Source organism: Astyanax mexicanus, chromosome 19, assembly GCF_023375975.1.
Source record: "Astyanax mexicanus isolate ESR-SI-001 chromosome 19, AstMex3_surface, whole genome shotgun sequence".
Classification (NCBI taxonomy): Eukaryota; Metazoa; Chordata; class Actinopteri; order Characiformes; family Acestrorhamphidae; genus Astyanax; species Astyanax mexicanus.
In genome coordinates, this window is record NC_064426.1 from 20,764,811 (window position 1) to 20,782,345 (window position 17,535).

Sequence of the window (17,535 nt, forward strand, 5' to 3'; positions counted from 1 at the left end):
TGAACAGGTACAAAAAAGTGATCAGGACCTATTAGAGTTGAGCAGAGGTCTCAACCAATCACAGTCAGGGGGAGGTGATAAATGTGACCGTGATCAATCACAACGTAACGTCTTTGGACAAGTATGAACTACCACAGTTGAGGAGATGGGACTTACAAAATAAGAATTGGAGAAGCAGGCTTCATGATAGTGATTTGAACCAATCACAGTTAGGGATATGTGTCAGAATAAAAAGGTCAAACAGAGTTGGGGCAGGGGTCTTAGAACAAGCCAAATTGGCTGGAAGAACCAATCACAGTTGGGATGGCAGATCTAAAAACATACAAAATGGCGATAAGGACCAATCACAGTCCGCAGGAGGTCTTAGAATGGACAGCATATATAGTGATTAGGACCAATAGCTGTCCGCAAGAGGTCTCGAAACAAAACCTAGAGCCAATGACAGTCAGGGGGAGTTCTCAGAACAAACAGCAGAGTAGGTAGGGCCAAGCACAGTCTTGGCCTCAGAACAAATAGGACCAATTGTAGTCAGCGGGGTGGTCTCACAACAACTAGGATCAATCACAGTTGGGGCAGGGGGGGTCTTAGAACAAACAATGTGGTGATTAGGACCAATGACAGTCAGGTGGTGGTCTCAGAACAAATTAGAACAACCATAGAAGGACTGAAAAAGGGTCTGAAACACCTGTAGTTGGTTTCTATAGTCAAAATCAGCTGAGTTTGTTTACGCACCGATGTACACATAGTAAACAGAGTCGCTTGGCTGTGAGCAGTGTATGCAGCACACACCGCATGTGTAAACAGCTTGGAACAGAGACAGAGTTGGTAATAGCTGTGGTAATTAGCATTATCTAGCTAATATATCAAATTAAACTGTGCCTTATCAGCAGTTTAGCTCAAATAAAAGGAGTATATTTAGTAGCTGGGTCGAATCGAGACCGGATCACGTTCTCACCACAAGTGAATCGCTCCAGAGTTTGTTTGAGTTGTTTTGATCTGCACCCGAGTGCGATTACGGTTTTCACACCTGTTAATCAAACCACACTAATGGTACAAACGTTTTAACTAAAGTCCGTTTTAGCTAAATAGTTTGACTAAATAGTGCTGGTGTAAAAACGCCCTTAGAACAAGCAAACTGGCGATTTAGATGAACCAGCAGCAAACACTGCTCTGTATAAACTCATTAATAGTGAATAATTTTACCAAAAAAATACATAGTTTTGCTTTAAAAAAGTCACTTTTGCTGAAGTATACTGCCAGCTTCAGTAGTTAGAATGAAGTGAACATACAGTGTTAAGACATACCGCACAGACTGACATTACACACAACAGTGAAAAACACAACTGAACAAATTCGACACATTTTAAAAGAAAAATACACTGGAGTCAATACAACTCATGTATAACAATAGTATACATGAAAGATGTGATTATGAGAGGAGTGTGAAACTCACCCAGTCATTAGTGCGCGCGCGCACACACACACACACACACACACACACACACACACACACCTACCTATTGCCAAAGAGCTTTAGTTCAGATTCAGTTCACCCCCAATAAAACCAATTGCAGCCCGTACAAAGTACCTCCCCATAAAGCAACCCAAATGTCACCCAACACGAACATTATTCTACCTGCTGTTCTGAACCACATAAACCACATTACCTGCCCAGTTCATGTCAAGCCATCACAGTCAATTTGACATAGAGCCCCTTTGCAAGGTTATCACTCGTCCACTGACCCTTATCCAGTGTAGCAGCATTAATAAATGTTAGTCACATCCCACCAATCAGCAGCCAGCACGGGTCAGAAGAGGGTGGGACCGGTGCTGGAGAGTGAAGGAGGGTTTGCTGGCTCTCTGCCCGGCAATACACGTTTCTGCAGTGCTGATTAAAACTGCATAAAGGACGTCATACTGTGAGAACAGCAGCTCCTGTTGATCTCCAGGACCAGCCCTGCCGCTCTGCCCTGCTGGACTGCACCCGTTGCAGAAACTGTAGAGAGGTTAGCCTGGCCCATGTTTTCACATGAAGAGTGTTTTTAAATAATATATAATTCAGTGTGTGTAATCAGTCATACCATTAAAGCCACTAATGTGCAGTGAATAACAGATTTTTTTTTTGAGGGTGTGGACAATATTAGACGTATTTGACATTGTGTTGAAGTTTGAAAAATTGTAGCCACTACAGTCAAAAAATGATTATAAATCAGAGCCACTTTGACTGAAAAAAAATGGTCAAGTATCTGAGGCACTTTCTGACCAGAATAAATAAGAAAGTATCTGAAGCATTTGTCCAGACAAATGGGTAGAAGTCTGAGCTGGTTTGACCAGAAAACATGATTAAGAATTTGAGCCACTTTGACCAGTAAAACAGTTGAGGATCTGAGCCACTTTGCTCAGAGAAATGGCTAAGAATCAGAGCCACCTTGACTAGAAAAATAAGAATCTGAAACACTTAGCTAGGAATTTAAGATACATTAACAAGAACTGTTTTTCAAATCTGCTTTGGCAAAAAACAATAAGAATCTGAGCTGCTTTGTTCAGTAAATGGTTTTGAATCTTTGACCAGAAAAATTGTTACAAATCTAAGACAAATGGAGAAAGATCTGAGCTACTTTGACCAGAAAAATGGTTAAGAATATGGGGCACATTGACCAAAAAACATGGGTAGGAAAGATAGCCACTCTGACCAGAAAAATTGGTAGGAATTGGTAGTCCCTTTGGCTAGATATATGGACAAGAATCTGAGCCATTTGACCAGAATACATGATTAACTTGAGCCAGTTTGTAGTGTGAGCCACATTGACTAGCAAAATGGTTAAGAATTTGAGCAAATTTGGCCAGATAAATGCAAAAGGATATTGAACCACTTTTGTGCCACATTTTCTTCCCATTTTGATAGCTAGATTACTGGATTAGAGCATCTCCAAAACATTGTGTAGGTCTCAGCAGGTACCTTCCAAAAGTGCTCTACTGTTAATACTGTTTATGACTTGTAGATTCCATTCCTCAACATGGGTTTTAATGTCACTGCTGATAAATGACTACTTATCATATGTTTAAAAAGTTTTATTTCCGACCAAAAATAAGCTATGATTGATTATTGGTTATCACACAGGCTTAAAGTAAAGGATATGTGATTTGGGACAGGCTAAGCTTAGAACAGTGCTGCAGGTGAACTGGACTGAGGCAGATCACTAACTCCCACATCCCCCTCACCACACAACACCCCACCCCACCCCCCAACTCACACCAGAGCAGTGACCTGAGCAAAATGAGAATGCTGACCTCCCTGATGCAGCAGCAGCACCAGGACATGCAGCGGAGGCCTATCAAGATTCAGCCACCGCAAAGCCTCGTCTGCACTGCAGTCACACTCCCTCTCCAGCTGCACTTTACAGATCCAACATTCAGAGGAACCGTTCGTTTAGGGGCCAAAATAAAAAAATCCTCCAAAATACGGTCATTACGTTCTGCTTCTATTATATAGTTTGAAGTACAAACATCAATTAAGCATATCATTAAAACCTCCTTCTAGTATGTCGTTTTATCCATTATCTATTTTCTTTTTGTCGCTAGGACCTGGTGTTGATTAGTGTGTTAGTGTATCAGTCATAACATTACAAACCCTGTAGCAGGTTATAATATTGTGGCTGAAGCTTGAGTAACCATTATCTGAACAACATTAATCCTAGATTTTTGTACTAATCATTTAATTAATTTCAAATTAACTTAAATAATTTTGCCTTTTTTTAAGAAGATAAAAATAGTGTCAAAGAGCCTATTAAATCTGAGAATTTATTATGGATTGTTACAGATATTTTACTTTACTTAAAAATAACCAAGTAGTCATGCAACAAGGAAAAAGAAATCCTGTACAAAAGAAAAAGTGGCATCAGGATGCATTGATAATCATTTTAATGGAATCTGCAAGTGCCTTTTGTGTTATGAACAGAGTTAAAAAAAGGTTGAATTAATGTAAATGTTACTTTAATCTATTTGCTGTTACTTTATTATTTTTTTTATCAAGTTTAATATTTAGTGCATTTTTTTTTCAGAACCCACAGAGTCCCAGGATGGTTGTACTTTATTTGTTTTATTTATTTAGGACATTAAAATATTTTTATATTGGAAGCCCAATGTCTGTTCCTAATAATAAAAAGTTAGATTCACTGTAAAATTGTGTAAAAGTATTATTATGCTATATTATTACTGTGGCACACTTTTAAATATTAAGAGCAGACATTGGGCTTCCAATATAATTTTTTTTAATATTTTCCTTTGGGAGCCCAGAAGCAGGAAAAAGCATTTTCTATAGTGGCGCTTTAAAATGACAATATTATCGTTTATCGCAATCATTTCTGGGACTATATATCATCCCAAATTTTTTTTCATGACAGGCCTACTATTACCAGGCACAGGCACATCAATTATACATAATTAAATAATAATTCAACAAAACAGCGAGACTTTTATAGACTTTAAAGCCAAATTTGAGGTGATCTCGGATCATAGCATGAGCCATTGGTTCAGAAACATGTTAAGACATACAGATTACACTGTAACACGCCACACTTTTATTGACGACCGCTGTACCCGTCCGACTGAAATATTGATCTGGGAAGTGTCTACAGGAAACCTAATCTCAAAAATATCTTGGGCAGTTTAGGGCTGACCACAGCCATCCGTGTCAATTTGGAAAGGCTACCGAGTTCTTGGGTCGTGTGTGGCGATGATGATTGATAACGGCTGTGGGAAAACTGATAATAAATAGGTCTAAGTCCGTACTGGCCGGGAGGTTACGGCAATGATTCAAAGGTTCGGGGAAAAATCGATGACGTATCATTTTCAGCGCGAGCCAGGAATGAGGGGATTGGAGAAAGAGAGGAAAAAGAGAGAGAAATATATAGGCAGAGAGAGAATGAGAATATGAGAAAGAGAGAGAAAGAGAGAGACAGAGTGAGAAAGAGGTGTGACTGCGGTCCCGCAATGCTGCAATCCTCTGTCGCTGAAAGACAAAGAGCTGGGGAGGAAATTGACTACAGTGCACTGAGGTGGCTCACGGTGGCTGGCGGCCAGACTGCAGACTCAGCTCCAGAACCGGAACAGGAGGGCCTGTTCTATCAGCTTCATGCGGTTCAGAGAGCAGCCAGTGCATCGGGTTCTCGGTCACGGCTCTCATTGTGCTGAAGTCCGGGTGAGGAAAACAACAACAACAACAACAATTAAAACAATCAAGACAATAAAGACTACAACAAGTACCAAACTGATTATTCTTTATGGTGGAAACAATGAATAAGGGAGGAAATAAAACCAAAACATAAATTTAAAAAAAACAACAACACACCAATAAACACAGTAGTAATAAAAAAAATACTCAGAATATTTACAATAAAAATGACCTCAGTGCATCTTGGGAGCATGATTGGATGTCTGGATGCTATGACGTCGTTATCAAATTCAAATTTTTACAACTGGTTACTGGTCGAACCTCAGCGGCCTATCACACTTTCATCGTTACGTGCTTTACATAATATACCCTGCTCGGTCCCAGAATGCTCTCTTCCACTGTTTCCTTGGCAACAGTGGGTAAGAAGGTGTGTGAAGGGGGGGGGATTGTTGAGGTGTTAGAAGGGAAAGGGGAGAGGGGGACGGTGGGAAAAGGAAGGGAGAGATGGAGGAAAAAGAAGGGGAAAGATGAAAGGATAGTAGTCTACGACACTTGACACCAACACAAACACCAACACTAATACCAATACAGAACAACGACACAAATATGGCAGAAAGAAGAGCACAGTGCACACACACGATATATACACACACTCACACACACACTTACACACACACCTACAACACACATAGTTGAGAAACAGAGCTCAGCTTTGACCTTTGCTTTTTTTCTGCACTTTTTTTTTGTTTGCATTGACCAACAAAGGTCAAAGTGTCACATGACAAGGTAAGCAGCAATAGGGGAAGCTAGAAAAAAGAGACAGACAGATAGAGAGAGAGAGAGAGAGAGACAGAGGGAGGGAGAACGAGAGAGCTATATAGAGAGACTGTGTTGGAGAGAGGGGAGGGGGTGGTGTGTATAAGGTGAAGATTAACTGCTTTAAGAACAAAAGGCCACAGAAGGAGAGGCCAGTTATAGTAAATGACCCGGCCAATCCCAAGTCACCGTTTGCTCTGCTGGTAATGGTCAGTGGTAGCTTGTGGTAGTCCAATCATGACAACAACAGCCCAGGTGTGTCACAGGAGCTCGGCATGAACTTACCTGTACGTCTGTCCAGGTGTTTGTATGTCTTGTTTTGTTGAAAAGTCCATTGTTTCAGGTTTTTATATAGTATTTTGTATGGAATTTGGTTGTATACAGGTCTGTCTAGTGGGCTTCTATAGGTCATAGATGAGGTAATGCAGTGTCACTCCAGCTTACTGTCACTCTAGAAGACAGTCAGAGAGAAAGATAGTGTCCTGGTCCTTGTCCTGGTCATCCTGTTCTCTGTGTGTGTGTGTGTGTGTATGTGTGGGTAGGACAACTAGGAAAAAACAATGGTAAAAACATGGTAGCCTGCCTGGTGAGGACCAGAGCCTAAAGGTCAAAATGTATGTTTGGTTACTGTAGATAAAGTTAAAGTCAAGGTTAAGGTCAAGGTCAGTGTTGGGTTAGAAACGTGTCATTATACACAGTTAGATACATATAATTGAAGACATATGGGACATTAGTGTGACCCCACATCCTGACAAAGGTATAAAAACAAAGGTGCGAGTAAATTTGTGTATATATGTGAGTACATGTGTGTTTGTTTGTGTGTGTAAGTGAGTGAGTAAGTGTATGTGTGAGGGAGAGGGAAAGAGAGACAGGAGGAGGTGTGTCCTGGCTCACTTAGACATCCAGGACTGTGGCTCACATCCTCACGCATCAGACAGCAGTGTTTGAGCACAGCCAGGCCTTCTGGGACGCCGTCCTGCTGTTCTACGTCCAGACTGGATCTAGGCTAGCTACTGCCTTCTTGTGTTCCATATCTGCTTCTATTTTAGATGGCAAAGCTGTAATTACGCAGTTTTGTGTACTAAGGAACACAGTGGTTCTGCTAACCCTTGCTATTCGCTAATATCTAGCATCGCTAACAATGGCTACATACATACATTTGTTATCTAAGCCAATTTGGTCATCTCTAACATTAGCTAGATACACTATATGGACAAAAGTATTGGAACATCTTCATTTTACACTTAAAGGTGCTTTTAAGGCATCCCAATCTACACACACTTTGCGTGAGTTAGCCAGATAACCTGATCCATCTTCCCAGCATTTGGTATAAAGTGTGTCTAAATATGTCTAAATGTTTGTGGGCAGCTTTTCTAGTGAATGCATTTAGTTACTTTTTTAGTTATGATTTACTTACTATATTTTTTACACTATAAGACGCATTTACACCATTTAATTTTCCTAAAACTCAACAATGGTATTAAGAAGCAGTAAAGCCACTCTGCTGAAGCACAGGATGACTTTTCAGTGAAGTTTCTCCAGTGAGTAACCAGCTTCTGTTTATTTACAGTAAGCTTAGATTTCCAATATTTAGTTTTTCTCCAGCACTAAGTCTGGGTGCAGCAGCAGTATTAGCATTAGCCGCTAACTGCAGTGCTAGCTCTGTCGCCGTTCAGAGACAAGTATATTGGACTGTAGTCTGAGTGATTGCCGTGTTAAAACAAGCCACGTGAGATGAACCACTAGCTGATACTGGAGCACTCAGGGTGCCTCAGTCTAGTGCTATCGAGCGGCATTTACATCCCGCTAGCACTGCGGTTAGCGGCTAATGCTAATACTGCTGCACCCAGCCTTAGTGCTGGAGAAAAACTAAATATTGGAAATCTAAGCTTACTGTAAATAAACAGAAGCTGGTTACTCACCAAAATAAATGGTTTTCAGGAGAAAAATCTATGTAGCTTAACATTTACCGCTTGTTTGACTGAAAGAAAATGTTTTTTTTTTTAAGAATCATGGTTTTATTTATTTAGGCGCTTCTCCCAGCTTCACCATTAGAAGGGAAACATGGCGACACCCTTGCTCACTTCAAAGTAGGCATACGTGCTAGTGTTGCTTAATGCGCCTTACATTTGGAAAAATACGGTAGTTGCAACTACTGCTGACACGGATGTGTACATTAACACATGAAAAGTTGTCTACTTTAGTCCCTGTAGCGAAGTATTGCCAACAGATCAGAACTCACTGTAGCAGAAACTACTGGCACTACGCCTAACGCCATACACCAAGGTGTGGGCTAGAGGGCCAACCCAGCATCAAATTGATGATGCATCAATCCACCTCTGATCTGAGATGGATTTAAGTTGGGAGGGTTGGGGGTGAGATGTGTTGGTGATCATCCAACATGCTGGCCTTACTAAGACTTCATTCAAATCCCTAAATCCAAATCAGTAATGCTCTTTCCTGGATAGATGAAATCCTTTTTGGTACCATTGATTCTGAAAGAAACAAGGATTGAAAACGTGTCCTAATAATACTCCAGAGCCTGATCTATCTTCCAATGATTTTTACTCATGATATGAAGCATGTGACAGCTAGAAACTTATGCTAGCTGATTTGCTTGAAATTGGAAACTCCAAAGTTACAATATTTGACTATTTTTTAACTAAAGATATCAGTATATCCAATGACCCAATCAACCCTGAAACAGCTGGTTGCCCAGATTGACAAAGCAGAAGTGGTATTAAGTGGAATAAGTGCTATTTTCTTCACATAAAGGCAGCATGTATATTGATAACTGCAAGCTCTGTGTTTTCTGCCCCCTTGTGGCTGGAGGTCTGTGCTGAAACACTGCTGCCTGTAGCCCAGGGGTGGAGGGCAGTTCCAGGAAGGAGAAGAAACCAGCTGTATTCAAACACAAACAAAACACAAGCCCGCTCAGTGGTCCAGCACCCCGACACACACGAACACAACACACACTGTGAACAGGGAGAATTTTTGGGGGTTTCGCTTTTGGCCAATCCCAATAAAGAAGCTGTGAATTGCATTGGCGAGGGTGTGTTGTAACGGTGGTAGCAACCTTCTGAGGAACGTGCGGGGTGATGGGTCACTGTGAGAGCACAGAAGGAGGAGAAGGAGGAGGAGGAAGAGGCCACAGCGACACCAAACAGAGCATAGAGGACACACACATGAGGACACACGGACAGACACAGACGGGACAGTGACAGACAGTGTAACAGTGTAGCAACAAGAGCTGACATACAAACGCATGACACGACACAACCTGAGGAAGAGGAAAACAACAACAGCGTGTCAGATAAACACACTCCGACACACACGTCAGAGAGCAACCAATCCCAACCTCCCCTCCCCTCCCCTCTCACCCCACCCTCAAAACACACACACGTACACACATCAACTCCATAGCTTAGAGAACAACCTGAAATATTCACACAAGTTCTTTTAGACAGGTGAGGTTGTAGTAAGTATGTGAGTTTTAGGTGTTTGCACTGGCATTGTGTTGTTGGTTGTGTTGTGGATGAAGTGTTGGTGTGTTCAGTAGTTCAGTAATTATCTGGAGGGAGAGACGCATGTAGAAATACTATGATTGACGGGAGAAAGTGAAATATGATTTTATATATATATATATATATATATATTGTCACTGTCGTGTAAAAAAAGGGGAAAAATTGCCAAACCAGCAACTTTACACTGAAAGTGAATATAAAAAGATCTGCTTCCAAAGTCATTTTGGTATATTTTACTTTTTCCGTATTATATGGTGCACTAGCAATGAACAACTATTTTCTGGTCTATTTTCATAAATAAAACGCACCAGATTATAAGGCTCATTTTAAGCAACTCTAGTAAGGAACAGGGTTTTCGCCATGTTTCCCGTCTAATCCAGCAGGTCTCGACGCTGAGGGGGGGCCTAAGTAAACAAAACTGTGATTATTTAAAAAAACATTTTCTTTCAAATTCAAACGAGCGCTGGATGTTAATCTACACAGATTTCTCTCTAAAATGTATTTATTTAGTTTAGTAAAGTGCTTCCATTTACTTACAGTTTAAGCCTGGATTTCCAATATTTTAGCATGGTTAGCGCTGCTGCTAAAAAGCAAGTAAACATCGCCCGACTGCGATACACTGAGGAACACTGACTGTTCCAGTAAACCAGGGCAAAATTAGCAGGTAGCTTGTTTTTGTTTACTGATTCTTACAACCTGACTGGTAGAATTCATACATAAGGCACACCAGATCATAAGGTGCACTGACTATTTTTGGAAAAATTTAAGGATTTTAGGTGCGCCTTATAGTGCGAAAAATATGGTATACTTGTTTTTTTTTTTCCAAAATTTGATCCAGTGACTTTGGCTAGTATTAATTTAGCATAAAGAACAACGTCCAGATTTACATTGTGTTAAAAAGTGAGAAACTAAGTTTTTGCATAACAGCAATGATACTACTTTATTGTGCTGCTCTGACCTGTATATTCATTTTTCACTTCTTGACATAATGTTAACCTTGGAGTTATTCCTCCATAATGAGGGCCAACCAGAAATGCTCCAAACTAAATGATTTGCATTTAAATCTTTTTACATGGACTCCCATTTAAAGTTTTGATAACATTTTACAATAAGGGTATATAAACTAATGTTAAGTTAATTCATTATTATCTGACATATTTACAACATTCTTAAGCATTAACATTTAGTAATGTTCAATAATGTCTTAACTACTGTATTACTGAGATAAGTGCTGTTAATCGCTGTACCCTTTTTGTAAGATGTTACCAATTTTTTTCCTTCTCCTGTAAAGTTGCCATTTTGGAGATTGGAGGTTTTTGTGCAACAGTGAAAACATATATATGTACAGTGAGAGTGAGAGAGAGAGAGTGAGAGAGAGAGAGAGAGAGAGAGAGAGAGAGAGAGAGAATGAATGAATGAGAACACAATTAATGAGGATGATATGTAATGAGGAATTAAAAGAAGACATAAGTAAAGGCAAGTGAAATCTAAATCTAAAATTTGTAAATTTTGAAAAACATTGCAGAAACTCTGTCTAAGCTTTCTACAGTCATTGTTTAATTCAACTTTCCCATTGGCTGTGACTTCAGGGGCTGATGTTAATGTATCTTACAAGCTTTAATATGGGGAATGCCTGTTATTGATTTATATGTACATGTTTAATCTTCAACAGTCAGATAGATAGATAGCAATAAACTAATGCTCACAAATAATTTGAATCACCATAGAGATGCTAGTAAAAAAAACTTGTAGAAGAGAAGTGGTTCATTAAGATTCATTGTCTGAACTGGAGGCCTTGCTCTAAAAACTTGCCACAGTTATATCAGCCATTATGAGAATAGTTTAATTAAATATTGTGAAGTAACTAGTATAGCAACTTTAATGTTATTATGTTTGTATAATGAGCTGTATTAGATATATCAACTGGACTTGATATAATATGATTTCACTTGTTTGACTGTAAAAAGAGAGAGACAAATAGAGAGAGAGAGAGAGAGAGAGATTGGGGCTGATTTATAGAAGGTTGGATATGATGATTACCCTTAGGGAGTAGGAGGCCTAACACAACATAACATTACAGAACAGCATAGGGCACTAGCCAGACTCAACATATGAGTCAAACACTTCTGGGAAGTAAACACTCATTGTGTGTGTGTGTGTGTGTTGGAAGAGGGAGGCTGTTGTATAACTGTAGTACAGTAAAACTTTTGATGTAGTGTAGTAATTTAATCTGGACTAAACTATGTGTGAATGTGTGCATAAGAGTGTGTGTTTTTGGCAATATGATTAGTATAATCAGTATTAATAACATTAGTATAAATGTGAAACACTGAAACATTTACACACACACAAATACAAACATACACACACACATATATGTGCTCACTCACACATTTAGAAATATATAAAATGTTTATTTAGTACAGTATTAATTCTTTCATATTAAAATCAATATTCCTTCATGTGCACGAATGTGTGTGAGTGCGTGTGAATGTGTGTCTCTGCTGGTGAGCGTCTGTGGTGTGAGAGTGTATTTGATTGTAGGATATTAGTGCATACTGATTTACATATATGCATTACAAGTGTGCACAAGCTTTCTTATGCACACTTGTGCTTGGATATATATGGTGCCATTTATTTCTCACAATAAATTTGAATTGAACTGTGTGAGAAATCACTTCACTACAGTGCAGGCAGTGCTGGGCGATATATACTGATTTTCAGTTTTAACAGTACTGAATAAGAAGAACGTATCCTACAGAACCGTGTCTCTCTCACCTGACAGTTCTTTATTCGAGTTGCCTCATATAAGAATATTAAAGTTCTGCTTCTCTGCACCATGATACTTACATTTTTAAAATGTTGACCTTTTGTCCTCATATAAAGACACTGCCTGTGCTGTCTAGTGGCCATATGACAACATTACACTCAACTGATGTCAACACTGAAACATGATGGTGGGAATCCCAGTCAAAAGTTTCTACAGCCAGTCCAGACAGAAACATGGGCTAGGTAAAAATTCTCATCGAATTTAATGTTATTTTCTTACTTTAGAAAGCTAAAATATTGTTTTTGGATGGTAAGGTTTACTCACTGGAAGGTAGTGGTGTTATCCACCAACTAGTGAACTATGATCTAAAATTACAGACATGTCTTTTCCTATTCCCCGAATACCGCACTTAAAATTCTTAAATTTTCCCCCAAATCATCAATGCGATTTATAATCCAGAGTGCCTTATGTATTCATTTTATCAGTCAGGTATAAAGGAGCTGTAAAGCCACTCCCCTGAAGTACAGCATTATACAGAAGTTTCAGTTAAGTTCTCTAGCACTGAGACTCAAGCAGTATTAGCATTAGCCGCTAATCACACGTTTAGTGGTGAGTATTATCGGCCTGTAGCCTGCTGCTAACCTGGGCTAGAACTGCTGAAGCAGTATTAGCAATACCTGCTAACCAAGCTAAGCGCTAGCTCTTTCGCTTTTAAAAAAGTTAAGTATTATCGGCCTGTAGCCTGCGCATTAACTGTATTAAAACAAGTTACGTGGGATGAACTGCTAGCTAATATCACCCTGGCTTACCAAAGCACTCATGGTTTCTCAGTGGCTCTCAGCTAGCCTTAGTGAAAATCTGTAAATCTAAGCTTACTGTAAACAAAAGAAAAGCGCTTTACTCACTCAAAAAACATTTTTTAGGAGAGAAATCTGTGTAGATTAACATCCAGCACTCGTTTGACTTTAAAATACTTATTTTTTAAAATTACTAATTATTATTTTTTTAGAATTACAGTTTTGTTTACTTAAATTAGCTTAGCTTTACAAGTCTCGTCACCCAGTGGCGAGACCTGCTGAATTAGAAGGAAAACATGGCAACACCCCTGTTCCTTACTAGTGTCGCTTAATGCACCTTATAATACGGTGCGCATAAAAGTGCAAAAAATACATTAGATCTTTAGGTCTGATATCCTAGAAGGCCCTGGGTCTGCTGGTTTTTAAACCAAATTGCTGTATTGTGTGTTATATGCACTGCTGTAATTTGAGGGATCAGAATTAAATGTTTTAAAGTGGTGCATTTGTACCCTGTCCAGATCCCCAAAACGTATGAAACGACTAGTTGTAAACAGAGTAAATGTCTCGACTTGGGTGCTTTAGACTGATCTGATGTTCAAACTAAAATAAAGTATAAATGTACAAGTTCCTTTCTAAGTAGTTAACATGTAAAGCACAAAATAAAATGTCCTTCAGAATTGAACTGAGCAAAATAGTCCAATCAAATCTGATCTGAAACTTTATTACTGCAAACTGAAAAAATAATTTAATGTAGTGATCTGTATTTGGACCAGATCACAACATTAAACTGAACGGATATCGCCCAGCACTAAGAGCATGTGGCGTTTACGCTGTTACCTCTGTGCCGCTATGGACTGATCCAGGAGGAGGCGGAGTTTGCATTGAGGTCCTGCTGTAGCAGAGGCACCTCCGGCTTCAACCAATCCACTCCCGGGGGGGAGGCAGCGCTGGCAGCTGCAGCTTCTGGGGTTTATATTGTGTGGAGAGGTGTTGGGGAACAGGGGTGTGTGGAAGAGTAAAAGGGTGTGTTTGGGACCAGTGTAGTCAGGGGCAGGAGAAAAGCAGGAGTGGAGGAGAGAGAGAGAGAAGAAGATGGAGAGATAGGAGGAGAAAAAGAGAGTGGAGCAAAGAGAAAGAGTGAGAGAAAGTGGAATAGAGAAAGAAAAAGAGAGAAAAAGCATGAGAGAAAGGGAAAAATAAAGAGCGAGAGAGTGTAGTGTAGAGTGAGCAGAGAGAGAGAGAGAGGGAGAGAAAGAGAGAAAGAAAGAGAGAGAAAAAAAGCAAAGAGAAGAAAGTGTGGAGTAGAGCAGAGGTACAGTTGAGGTGAGGAAGCAGGAGAGGAGGAGATTGGATGGTGCAAGAAACAAGAAAGAAATGATGGAAGAAGAGACGAGGAATGGCAGGAAGTTGGAAGGATGGAGATCAATGGAGAGAGAGAATAAAATAATACAATGGATGAGAGCAAGTAAGCAAAGGCGAGCCAGACAGATGGACAGACAGACAGATAGGTGGACAGACAGACAGAGAAAACAGATAGATAGATAGATAGATAGATAGATAGATAGATAGATAGATAGATAGATAGATAGATAGATAGATAGATAGATAGATAGATAGATAGATAGATAGATAGATAGATAGATTGACAGACAGACAGAATTGAACAAGAGCTTGTTGGCTAAATGTAGTGAATTTAACCTTCATCTGCTCCATATTTTTGAGTGTGTCTCTTTTTGTCTGTGTGTGTGTGTATGTGTGTGTGTGTGTGTGTGTGTGTGTGTGGATAAACACACTTAGAAATTTACTAAGCAGCAACTTCTGGAAGATGTAGCATGACTATAAGAGCAGTTGCCTTCAATTACTTATTTATTTATAATGTACAGTTAAAGGGCCCATATAGTGGAAAATCTAATGTCTTATAAAAAGGACAAAAATCATACACATACTGAATATGTGCAATATGGAGCTGCCAATTAGAACAGAGCTCATTTACCCTAAATCAGTCTTGAAAGAAGAGTAAGATAGAATTAGACTTAAATTGTAAATGTAACCTTAAAATGTAAATTAAAAGAAAATACAAGAAAACTCTAGAATATGGGCCCTTTAAGCCAGACCCAGTTTGACCCAGTGGGATTTACACTGAAGATTTTGATGACACTGCCTTATTTTCCCTGCCCTGCTGCTGAACAAATTGATAAGATGACATTTTAATTCCACATATTTCTCCCAGATGAAACGAATGTGTGTGAAATGAGAACAGATGAAGAGATCTGCGTGTGTGTGTGTGTGTGTGTGTGTCCACTTTGCTGCATGTGTGGGAGCGGCTCTGCTAAGGACAGACAGCTGTCAGAATGATGGATGTGGCTGAATATGAGGTGGAACAACTGGGGAGGTGAAGAGGTGGATCTGCGGGGGCGTGTGAGTGTGTGTTTGGTATTTGTGCTATTAGAATCTATCTTTAGACCTGGAGGGCATTGGTCCAGCAGAGTTTAGCCATTTACCTGCTCAAACACGACTGATTTAACTGTTGCAACTTAATACATATGAGGGAAAGTGTGAATGTGTAGAAAGAGGGATTACATTACTTACTGATTTTGTTCATAATTGAAATAATTGGTGAAGATGAGCTAAGTCCAATGGTTTTGAGAAAGGATTTGGTCTAAAATGTACCATAAATATATTCAACACAAACCTCGCACATGTAGATGTCCCCAAAGAAAAAGCTTTACTGTATATAATATTATATTATATAAAACTATATTTAGCAATCTATAGGCGAGCTATCAACTGCACACTATGCAGCTTGATTTAGGGTGTGTCAGTATGTTTTTGCTATCGTAACAAAGGGAAAAGTACACCTTGCTTGTCAAAACACACTAAAGGCATGTACTGATTCTCTTAATTAATCCTGGGTGTGTTTTGGGCATAACATGAAATAAACCAATCAGCGTGACTCTTGCTTCACATTCCCGTTAAGAGGCAGATGCGCTCTGACTTCGGCTGGATTTCTATTTTAATGGCGCAGCATTTCTGCGTTTCCCAGATCTCAATTACGGGAACAGCAATGTTATTTTATTCTGTATTACGTTTATTGTTGATGTAAAAGTTGGGTTTGTGTGCTGCTGCTTGTTCTTGTGTGTGTAACGAGTGGGGGTGTATGTGCATTGAGTGGGGGTGTAGTGTTTAAATTAGACAATGGTGCACATGTGTTTTCTGTTGCCAAGATAGCAATACGCCAGAAATTTAGCTGAACACGCCTCACTTCCAAAACACCATACCCATCAGCGCAGATTTATTCGTAAGCACCGTGCTTTTTAAACGATGCAGGCGCAAGACGTGAAAAAAAGACTTTTGATAAGGTGTAAGATAGCAATGAGCATCGTAATGCCTCTTGTTTAGGGTGTAATTTAGGGCCGACCAATATGTTTGATGCAAGTTTTGGAGAGCAATTAAAATGGCCATATTTCATATTTATGTTAAAATCATAGTAACACCTGGTACCTTTCTCCAGGTTTAATCAAGAAACGAAAGCCGATAAGTTTCGCTAGCATTAAATTCATACAAAACTCCCAATCTAAATGACTTTGTTTATATTTTAGTACAAAATAATATCTGAAGTGTTCTGTTAAATACACTGACATGTCAAAAGTCATGGGATAGCAGTATATAAACTGATCACAAAGTGTTACCTCAAGCTGTCCAGGTTTGTGAATGCCCAAACCTGTTTAAGTTATGAGGTATTGTCTTGTGAGAGAGGCTGAACACTGGTCAGCATGCGAGTCCCGGGAGTCCCGGGAGTGCCGATTGGGGGTCAGATCAGATGAAGGGTTTTAGCTTCCAAAGAATAAGATAAATGTCTCCTCTCAAACTTGTCCCCTGTGACTTCTGGCATGTCAGGGTCATTTTGAGTCAATGTTAAAAGTTAATGCACTACATTGATCTATTTCTACAGGTTCCTACAGGATAATATTTTAATACAACGTAAAAACGACTTACATTTTCCATTTTTGAGGGGGTAAAATTGCATATAGTTTATAATTGAATCATTTGCTAGTTTGAGTCCCCATATGTGTGCACAGTGTCCATGAATTTCAGTCAGTATGGGTAAAAACTGCCCATTTATTTATAACCATCTTGGTTTGAGCAGGAAAATCAACAAACTGAGCTGAACTTCGGCCTTCCAGGACCAGAGTTGGAAACTCCTACTATGTATTAATAATAATAAAGTGTTTGTAGAAGTCTTTTATTATGATGGAAGAAGATTTTGTTCTGAGTGATAGTGTGTGTTTATATATATTTATGTGTGTATGTTTGTGTGTATCTGTATGAGTACATGTATATGATTGATTATTATCTCAAACTCTTGAGCATGCATTCCTTACCTTTCCTGATCCTGCTCTCTGTAATGTGTACTAAAAGTGTGAGTGTGGTCAGGTGTGTAAGTTGTGTGTTGGG

At 39.4% G+C, this 17,535-nt stretch overlaps 1 protein-coding gene across 4 annotated transcripts in view; it reads right to left on the minus strand.

Annotated features, from left to right (window-relative positions):
- kcnc3a (potassium voltage-gated channel, Shaw-related subfamily, member 3a) overlaps positions 1–17,535 on the minus strand; it is a 142,149-nt gene that overhangs the window by 22,878 nt on the left and 101,736 nt on the right. Inside the window, exon 5 of one of the 4 annotated variants that reach the window (XM_049467613.1) lies at positions 11,505–14,043. The exons of the other annotated variants lie outside the window; for them this stretch is intronic. Coding sequence (XP_049323570.1) covers positions 13,928–14,043 — 116 coding nt within the window. The 3' untranslated portion in view covers positions 11,505–13,927. Of the gene's footprint in view, positions 1–11,504; positions 14,044–17,535 lie in introns of those variants that run through there. 4 annotated transcript variants of the gene reach the window in all.